This window comes from Sinocyclocheilus grahami, unplaced genomic scaffold (assembly GCF_001515645.1).
Source record: "Sinocyclocheilus grahami isolate Dianchi unplaced genomic scaffold, SAMN03320097.WGS_v1.1 scaffold1749.1, whole genome shotgun sequence".
Lineage (NCBI taxonomy): Eukaryota > Metazoa > Chordata > Actinopteri > Cypriniformes > Cyprinidae > Sinocyclocheilus > Sinocyclocheilus grahami.
This window is the reverse complement of record NW_015506928.1, coordinates 48,745-59,526: the sequence shown is the minus strand read 5'-3', so window position 1 is coordinate 59,526 and position 10,782 is coordinate 48,745. Positions and strand designations below refer to the sequence as shown.

Here is a 10,782-nt window from a genome sequence, read left to right as displayed (position 1 = left end):
ACGTTGTTCTAATTACTTCGTTTAATAATAAAGAATGTAGTGTAGCGCACAGACTTTATAATCAATGTGAAAGTGCTGTATATGTAGTTATAGGGTTAATGCAGAGAGTAAAAGACCCGGTAGAGAGAGACTAGTTATGCCCGGTTCAGACTACATGATTTTAGCTTGATTTTGCCACGATTTGCTTGATGTAGGGTGTCGTGGGGATTCGTAAACGACAATGGGCGTCGGGACGCAAGATTCCATCGTTTCAGCATGTGTAGTGTGTCATAGTGGACGGCAACCGATTCCGCGTCTGCGATGCTTCATGACATTACGGCAGAAAGACTAGCATGTTTAATTTTTTCCCCGTCGTCCATGACGAGTTCTGTCACATTGGTGATGTTGACCAATAGCAGCACAGAAGCTCTTTCATACACAGGTTTCAAACATGGCAAAACGAAAGAGAGATGATGGTGCTGCTAGGTGGAATTATGAGATGGAGGAAAGGTTCGTGGAGCTGTGGCAACAGTACTCCTGCCAGTATGATGTGTCATCGAGGGACTACCACGACAGAACAAAGAAAGAAAAATGCTGGCGAACTATAACGGAAGCGTTACAGCAACTTTACACTCTTGTTTTCGGAAGTCAGTCGCTAGTTCCGCCTCGATGACATCACGCGCGTCGTTAAAGACGGCACGCGATGAATGGTCGGGAAACAACGTGTAGTCTGACATGTTTCTTGTCCACGACACGACAAGATTTTAGGAGTCAAAATCGTGTAATCTGACTCAGTGACTATCGTGGCCGACAAAAATATTGTGTAGTCTGAACCCAGCATAAGAGGTTGATTGATTTACAAAGCTTATTTTTCATCAAACAGTCTTAGTCACATTTAAACCCAACTTGGCAGCTTTCACGGTAAATATGGTTATTTCTTGGTATTGTAGTTCTAAATTCAAAATCCCAACATACCTGCAGGAAAGGTTACAGTATGTATTGTGTGTACGTTGCAATTTCAGATCGAAAAGGCTGGCCTCGACTTACACTTCTGTAGATCAATGTGCTTGTCAAGTATTAGTATATCACGTGTTTAAGTGTTTTCCCAATTAAAGGATTTTAGAGTTTACTGAACCAAATCTATTTAGGAGGTCACGCAATCTCTCTCACATACAGTCTGTAACTGTTTATTTTTTGGGATCAGGTAAAGGTTCCTCCTTCATGCTGTAAGCCTGCCATCAAAACCTGGATATGACAGTATGCATGCATTCCCGAGGTGAGGCCAAGGCTATGATTTTTTTGTTTTTTTAAGGAGTTCTGAACAGATTTTGCTGTAAATATAGTAATATGGAGTTTAGACCTGCTGGTAGATATTTGTAATTACAGTGCCTGGGGCTAAAAAGGATCTTTCTAGATTGTTGCCAATGGAGTAATGTGTGTGTGCGTATATATATATATATATATATAAGCACAGTTTTCATTCAGTTGTCATTTTATTAAACAACTGAACATCATTCCACACAAGAAATGGTCTCTCACTGTGGCTACATATTTTTTGTGTTTTTAGCTGTATTGTCTAGGAGTGTAACGATATTCAAACCAAACCGGAAAAACCGTGATACATCACCCACGCGTGTGCATATGTATCGCGGTACTCTTGGTAACGAGCCGAACCGTGAGTAATCTGAACTGTTACACCCCTAGTATTGACCAATCATATTCCTTGACTGGAATCCATATGTGCTTTGAAAAATATCACATTTTAACTTTTTGACAACATATAGCTCTCGGAGACCTGCAAGTTGTTTTTAAAGTTAATATGAGGTTGCAATGATCAGTTTAGGATGAAGGCAGCACTTTGAAACAGAGGCGCCTTCTAGTGGAAATGAAGTGTGTGTGCAAATTGTCCTTTAAAAGTAAACTGTAGTGGAGTATACTGTACAGAACAATAATATATGTGACCCTGAACCACAAAACCAGTCATAAGCTTTATACATCATCTGAAAGCTGAATAAACAAGCTTGATGTATGGTTTGTTAGGATCGGACAATATTTGGCCGAGACAACTATTTGAAAATCTGGAATCTGAGGGTGCAACAAAATCTAAATATTGCGAAAATCGCCTTTAAAATTGTCCAAATGAAGTTCTTAGCAATGCATATTACTAATCAAAAATTAAGTTTTAATATATTTTCAGTAGGAAATTTATAAAATATCTTCATGGAACATGATCTTTACTTAATATCCTAATGATTTTTGGTATAAAATAAAAATCAATAATTTTGACCCATACAATATATTTTTGGCTATTGCTACAAATATACCCCAGCGACTTAAAACTGGTTTTGTGCTCCAGGGTCACATATCATAAACATGGTATCAGTGGGTAACCAGCCAGTCAGTGCTGTAACTATAGCATCTTGTTTTCACACATGTACATACTGAAAATACTTGTTACATTCATGATTACAAAAACATTTTTAAATTGGAAAGAGTTTGATATAAAACATTAAAATGTTAGTTTCGAAGAAATCAATAAAACTGCTTTAGTTCTTGCGATTACAGTGAGTGATCAGAGTTCCTCTTTCACAGCAGCCTTCTGTTCATTCAGATATTTCTTCCTCCGTTCCTCCTCCTGTAGCATATATACAAGCACAGCATGGTGAGTGTGCATAATGAATACAATCCATGTCTATTAATGTGAGAGTGTGATAACTTACCTTGGCTTTGTCTGTTTTGGCTTTCTCAATCTCTTTTTTCATAAATGTTACAATAGGCTTCAGCTTCCTCTTGCCAGAATATGGCACTACCTGGCAAAAATTTTAGTACGATGATTACAAAATACTCATGGACTGTACTCCTAAACAATACAATACAAGCACGACTAATTTCTTTAGCCCAAAGACTAACACAATAACGTGGCCATCCTAAATATGGATTTACAATCAATATAAGATCTGAAATATTATGCAGAGCAATGTAAACAGTTAATTGTAAGAGACTGCTTACCCTCTCTGAATAAACGGCAGGAAATAATTTGATTGATGGGTATTTTTCTCTTAGATGAATGTTTACATCGTTTGCAGTAACATCAATCTTGGCAACAACAACATCTTCATTTTCACGAAAGTGTTCAGCAAGCTCTTCCCACAATGGAAACAGTGCACGACTTTCGCTGCTCCAAGGTGCATCTATTGAAATACAGTATGTTCTAAATACTCATGTTTTTTTACATGGAACATGGAAATGTCAGAATAAAGAGGAACAATCATACTTAATAAACAAAACAGCTAATCGCAGGCTAAGTTAAGACACCGACTCATGATATCAAGTTGAAGCATTTTAAAATTTGAGGTACTTACAGAACAAGACAATGACATTTTTGTTATGGTTGAAGGCCACTATTTCAAAGTTCATCCCGACCAGCTCTTTCACTGGCTGCGTGTCCCAGTTTTCAGGAATTGACTCACTCTGCAGTTTAGGCTATAAATTACAAAGATATTTGAGCTTTGAATATTATAATAAAACCTTTTTGTGTATAATAATTTTTTTAAATACATTTTAAAAATATTTTAATTTATATTTTAGTAATAGTTTTCATTTGAATTATTATTATTTTTCAATTAAAAAAGATAAGACAAAGATAAAAATGAAAAAATATATATATAAAAAGATGAAAATTGATTTCTTTCATTTACCTCTCAATACTCACCTTTGCTTTCCCATCCAGGTATTTTAGGCAGAACTCTAAAAGAGTCTGTGTGTCAAACTTATCAGATGGCAGCTGGTATTGAACGTGGTCTGATAAATTGACCATACGGATCTGAGGCACTTCTTCTGATCTCACACGGAAATACTCCATAACTCGGCCATTCCGTGGCTCACTCACATCCATCATCACAAACAGAACCTAATGATAGAGTTTAAAGAAAACAGAAAGGCTTCACTACTGGCATCCACCAATATCATAATAGTAATCCACAATATTTCTAAGCATATTTCTATTGTTGATTTGTTTATTTTATTTTATTGTATTGTTGAGCAGTACTGGATTTTATGTGGTTTATGTCTAAATATAAGTCAAATGTACTGACCTTCCCTCTGAGTTTTTCCGCAGTGGTTTTAAAAGCAAGGTATGTCTCTTCAAATCCTTCCTCAGTCTTATTAATAAACAGAAGAAAATGGTTCAGCACCACTGAGTTCAGGATCTTGGATGCTGTCTGAGAGGAACACAAAAAAGAAAGAGGTTTGTTTATTTTTATATAATATATATATATATATATATGTCCTAATGCCTAAATATTAAAATACACATATATAAAATTACCTCGCCATTGTACTCGGTCACAAGTTCCATCTCATACAGTCTGATAAACTGAACAAGATCTGTCTTCACTGTGCTGCTTCCCAGCTCAAACTGCTTGTCAGGTTTAGACTAAAGAAAATGATAGACATGAGTGAGACACAATTCATAATGTGCGGTAAAAAGGCGGCAGATTATTCTTTTTTTGGGGGACATTTTATTGATGTGTGGGGGGAAATGTTGCAGAGTCTTGAAACTCAGAAAAGAGTCTTGAAAAGCAGAAATGCGTACCTTTCTGATGAGGAGAACGGTATCTCCACTGATCTCATACTTGCTGAAGATCTCATCATTTCCTGTTACTCCAAAGGGCAGGTCTGCGATGTCAGCGGCTGTTTCATAAAACACTTTCACTATGTCTTCCTCAAGATCCTGTAGTGTATGAGCATCATTAAAAACAGTGGCGAACACAACAATGCAATAAAACATCTTTGAGCTATTTGTCCTTCATTTGAACTGATTCTTTTGAGCAAATTCCCAAAACATTTGTCAGAATCCTTCATTTGAACGGTTTCTTTCAAAATAATTGAATCAAATTTGCAAAACATTTTAAAGCATTAAAACATCTTTAGTTATGGCTGAATCATGAATGAATCCTTCATTTCAGCTGATACTTTTGTAGGAGAAAAGCTTGTTGTCCTTTATCAAAATGATCATCAGTGAAAAGCAATAATAATACTTCATTAATTAGTTAAAAATGTATGTTTTCTAAATTTTATTTTATATTGTCACTTTAAAACGTCAATTAATATTTAAATAGAAAAACTACTGAACAACTGGTCAAGAAAACATATTTAGTTACAATTTTGGATAACATTTAGTTACAAGACAATTGCAAATCCCTCCACTGTGAGAGAAAACATAATAAATAGCAGTATTTACCTAAAATGTGCTTTTTTTTTAAATAACAAAAATGATGCATAATACCTCAGGACTTCTGTGCACACTTTTTTTTATGATGATTCAAATCTGTGAAGCATTTTTTCACTGAAAATAACTGGGTAAAAAGACTTACTAAAATAAATAGGCAAGTTACCTTAAATAATCCCAGCACCACAAGCTCCTCTTCTCCTATGAATTTTTCCAGCTGTGTGAGATTACTGATGATGTTAGCGCTCTGCCCTTTTCTTCTTTCAAGCCATGTCAGGATTGTGGCAGAGCTCTTAAGATCTGGGGATGGAGTCAAACAACAAACATATATGGAAAACTGATCCTAAAGGGATGCATCCCTATATTCGATTTTGGAAAGGCGCAAGGGTCAGTAAATAAGGACAGAATCTTGTCATATTTCAACATTACCTGGACAGTACACTGGATTGTTCTTGTTTCCAGACAGGTACAGCCGTAGTGATGGTATTCTTGTGACATTAAGGGATGCGGCAAGATCTTTTTCCTTTTTCACATCCACTCCTCCAAGTCTCACATCAGACTCTGCTTCCTTCAGCGCACCGGCTGCTTCTCTAAACTCAAGGATGGAGCCAAGGGACTGGCCAGAAAGAGGCGCATCTACAGCAGGTACAAGTAAAAGCTGCAACAGTTTACTCCTTGTTGCAAATACACACCAAAAAATGTATAAAAGTGCATTTTGTAGTGGTCCCAGATGTGCTGACTCTAATTCGCTATCTAGTTTGCTTCTATATACACTGTGTCTTCATTAGTAAGTAAATAGTCATTCAGCAGATGTTTTCATCCAAAGCAACAAACAACCCCCCTTAGGTTAAATGATTTGCTCAAAGGCACAATGGTGATAGTTCATGGTTCATTGTGAAGATCGAACCAGCAACTTTCCAATTACCAGCGCTGAGATTCAAGCAGAACACCATGCCACCATTATTCATCTGAATTGAGTTTGTTTTATAAGTCTTTGAAGTAGATGTTAAAATCTCTATACAGGTCTCAATACAGAAAAACAAGCATTACATAAAAAAAAAGTACTGTTAATGTTTTTACTTCAAGTTGAAGTATTGATTTGTCAGCTCATCGAGCTGGATTTATGACAGGAAAGCCATAAAAACACACATGCAAGAAGATATACTCACAGAAATGGACCAATAGCTGGTTGTGCTGTTTAAGAGCCCATTCGAAATTGCTTTTTGTCAACCCATCCAAAGTGCACACACACAGCAGTGAACACACACACACCGTGAACACACACCTGGAGCAGTGGGCAGCCATTTTTGCTGCGGCGCCCGGGGAGCAGTTGGGGGTTCGGTGCCTTGCTCAAGGGCACCTCAGTCGTGGTATTGAAGGTGGAAGAGAGCGCTGTACATTCCCTCCCCCCACCTACAATCCCTGCCGGTACGAGACTCGAACCCGCAACCTTTTGGGTTACGAGTCTGACTCTCTAACCATTAGACCACGACTAATAAGCACTCAACTTCAACGCCACAGCCACTCATTGGCTTTGTTGTGATGGAGCTTACATTCAATTATGTAAAAGCGGAAGGACGCGGCTTTACTGGATAATTAATCTCACAACACCTGCCAAATGACTGCTTAAGACACTAGACACGAAGACATATTGTGCAGTCTAACAGTGTCATTAAAATAACACTTTATGATGAAAATAACAGTACTCTTTCTTAAATGGAATGAGACCGTATATATGTTTGTTCTGGTACTGCATGGATCCTATTTATTTAATAATTAATGAGTTGCATGCAAGTTAAATGAAAGAGGTTGAGTAACAAAAGAAAAAAACATCAATAAAATAAAAAATACTTTGATCAAATAACGTATAGGCTTTGATAATATAATAATAAATAACACCTCATAACATTATTTTTGCACTTATATATACTGGAGAAAAACATGCAGCCACATTCACGTTTAAGATTATTACTGAATTAATTTACTGAATTAAATGTTAGAATTAGCTAAAATCTACATTAACATATTTGGGAAACCTCACTATTTTAATAGGGTAAGAAACACTTTCCAGCAGAGTAGAAAACTTGACATTTGTATTTGTAAGACTATTACTGAACTGATGTATATAAATCAGGTTTTGATCAAATTGGTTAAATTATGTATACATTATTATTAATATAATAATAAATATTTATTATTATTGCTATTGTGTATGTGTGTGTATATCCACACATATGTACTTTATAAATGTATATAATATTTTTTATAATAATAGTACTAGTAACAACAACAATATAAATAATAATAATTAATCACAATCATTATTATTATTTTTAATAAGAAAAAGAATAATCATTATTATTAGTTGTTGTTGTTATATACTTTTATAAATTATTAATATTAAAAGGCATTAAATTACAGGAAAACGATGGGGACATCACATCATTAAAAAAAATTATTGTTTAACAGATCATTGTATTCATGTTGTGGTAAAACAAATGGATAAGATATTTGCTGTTGAAACAATCGTGACTTTCAGTACATTGATAAAAATTATATATTTATAAATAGGGTTGCAAAGGGGTGGAAAATTTCCGGTAACTTTCCAAAAATCCCTGGAATATTCTCAAAAATCCTGGAAAGTTTCCAAAATTTCTGGAATATTTCTGAAATTTACACCTTTTTGCAACCCCATTTATAAACATCAAACCCATATAATGTATTGTGCATACGTTTAAAGAGCAGGTCATATGGGTTTTCGAAAAATATCTCTTTTGCAGTTTGTAAGGTAGCTATCCTTCCATGTAAACAGTCTGCAAAGTTGTTAACCAAAAAAGCTCATGATAAATAAAGACATTGTCTCTCAAAAGAAAGAGTCGACTCACAACCGCCTTAACGAGTCGTTATATTTTCGAATCTTCTGCCTGTTACCGATCTACGTCACTGGGTAACACATTAGCATAATTCCCGCCTGCCCACGAAATACGAACGCTCTCTGTGTCGAGAAGATACTGTGTTCCACGATACCACAGCAATACAATTCAAACCTTTTGTTGTGCTCGTCATTTTACCGAGGACTGCTTCTCTAATCTTGCCTTTTATCTTCGTTGGCTTCTAATCTTCTTCATTTGGACTAACAAGCTCTCCGAACCACAACCTGTAAGTACGATTGATACGTTATGTGTACATGTTCAATTGAGTGCTCAAAATATCTAGTTTTTTTGTGCTAATATGTGATGTATACCTAGTGCAGCTTTAGGTTTCCAGGTAAAGCACAACATTACTGTTTTACTGAAATAGTTCTGATAATTCGCTGTGAACCCACTATTTCCTAAGAATGTGTCGATTAATGTAGACTGACGTTGTTCTAATTACTTCGTTTAATAATAAAGAATGTAGTGTAGCGCACAGACTTTATAATCAATGTGAAAGTGCTGTATATGTAGTTATAGGGTTAATGCAGAGAGTAAAAGACCCGGTAGAGAGAGACTAGTTATGCCCGGTTCAGACTACATGATTTTAGCTTGATTTTGCCACGATTTGCTTGATGTAGGGTGTCGTGGGGATTCGTAAACGACAATGGGCGTCGGGACGCAAGATTCCATCGTTTCAGCATGTGTAGTGTGTCATAGTGGACGGCAACCGATTCCGCGTCTGCGATGCTTCATGACATTACGGCAGAAAGACTAGCATGTTTAATTTTTTCCCCGTCGTCCATGACGAGTTCTGTCACATTGGTGACGTTGACCAATAGCAGCACAGAAGCTCTTTCATACACAGGTTTCAAACATGGCAAAACGAAAGAGAGATGATGGTGCTGCTAGGTGGAATTATGAGATGGAGGAAAGGTTCGTGGAGCTGTGGCAACAGTACTCCTGCCAGTATGATGTGTCATCGAGGGACTACCACGACAGAACAAAGAAAGAAAAATGCTGGCGAACTATAACGGAAGCGTTACAGCAACTTTACACTCTTGTTTTCGGAAGTCAGTCGCTAGTTCCGCCTCGATGACATCACGCGCGTCGTTAAAGACGGCACGCGATGAATGGTCGGGAAACAACGTGTAGTCTGACATGTTTCTTGTCCACGACACGACAAGATTTTAGGAGTCAAAATCGTGTATTCTGACACAATGACTATCGTGACCGACAAAAATATCGTGTAGTCTGAACCCGGCATTAGTTAGGCTGGTGCGCATGTGATAAAGCTGTTCTGCGTTATAATTAAAGGTTAAGACACGGAGCGTCTTTTGTCTGTCATTCTTCAGACATTACAGTAGACATATTTTGGTTTTCAAACTGTATTGTTTCATCAGTTAGTCACGTTAGCACTCGGGTAACTTATCCACCATTATTGTTTTGTTAAGTGTTAACAACTGCTTAAAATTCTGTGCAAAGACACAATGCATAAAAGCCAGACTAAATTATGCCTGCTCTGACCCACCTCAGCCCCTACTATCAAAGTGTACAGTTATCATAGCAATGTAAATGCATTTATGCCACCTCTGAGCTGCATTAGAGTTTGTGTAAAGATATCTAAATGCCACTTTACAAGTGCCTCTGTGTCACATTTGTAGTGTAAACTTGGCATAATATATGAAAAACAAAGCATCTTTACACTGCCTACTCACAAGTCTGTTGTGTAAAGATGCAATGCTGCATAAAAGCCAGGTGCAATTGCTGTGTAAGTGAATTTTTACCTTTGCGGTGTAAATTCGACATTATTAAATAAAATGACTTGTAAATGCACCCAATAACTTCGGTTTTGCTAGCTTGTTTGATAATTGCAGAAGTTCAGTCAATAAAATGTTTAAACCAATAAAATCACCTCAAGCTCATAAAAATGAACAAACTATCTGCACACTTAACCACTGATTTCTAGTTATGTCCTCTTTTGGAAGGCCAAAAAGTAGTTTCGCTTTCACAACGAAACAAAGTGGGCTAGAGTGAGCGGAGGCTAGCGGCTTGAGAACGGAGCGTCCGGCGGGCTTGCGGCAACCACATGTGACGACCCCGGGCTGGACTACGCTTCGTCCACGGTAAAATCCGGCGATCCACAGCGCGAAGTTGATGTATTTCCTCAGCGACCAGCACGGATCAGCTCTAGGCATGACGAAGCAGATATCGTCTTCTTTTAGAAGGCCAAACAAAGTTGTTTCGCTTTCACAACGAAGCACAGCGTCTCCACGGCATGGTGGCGGCGGCAACAATACTACAGCGAGAATAAAAGTTACACCTTCTTTCTTTGCCTGAACATTTTGGCGGTGTTATGCAAATCTTCCCAGATAGTGACCTAGACATGTGGAGGCGTGTTAGAACGAGCCGTTGTCCGTAGGCTAAAAGTTGACGCTTAACTTTTAAAAAAGAATATCTCTTTGGATTTGAGACTTTAGTCTTTGCAACTTTACAGATCTTATTTATGCACCAAGAGCTTGTAACACTCCAAAGAGAAAGGAAAAATTGAAATCGCATCATATGACCCCTTTAATATCATGTTATCTAATGCATTTGACAATATCACATTTAAAAACAACTGCGTAATTCCCAACCAAACAACATAAAGGGAAACAAACA

At 37.1% G+C, this 10,782-nt stretch overlaps 2 protein-coding genes across 2 annotated transcripts in view; both read right to left on the bottom strand.

The window, feature by feature from the left end:
* LOC107572424 (rab effector Noc2-like) overlaps window positions 1-10,782 on the bottom strand; it is a 30,740-nt gene that overhangs the window by 19,576 nt on the left and 382 nt on the right. The window lies entirely within an intron of this gene.
* LOC107572430 (protein disulfide-isomerase-like) lies at window positions 2,331-6,433 on the bottom strand (the record flags this gene model as incomplete). Its single annotated transcript, XM_016258862.1, has 11 exons — window positions 2,331-2,614; window positions 2,700-2,789; window positions 2,989-3,170; window positions 3,342-3,462; window positions 3,692-3,889; window positions 4,074-4,199; window positions 4,307-4,414; window positions 4,574-4,711; window positions 5,376-5,509; window positions 5,639-5,845; window positions 6,379-6,433. Coding segments are annotated over 11 exons (1,422 nt in total), but the record flags the coding sequence as incomplete, so codon positions are not given.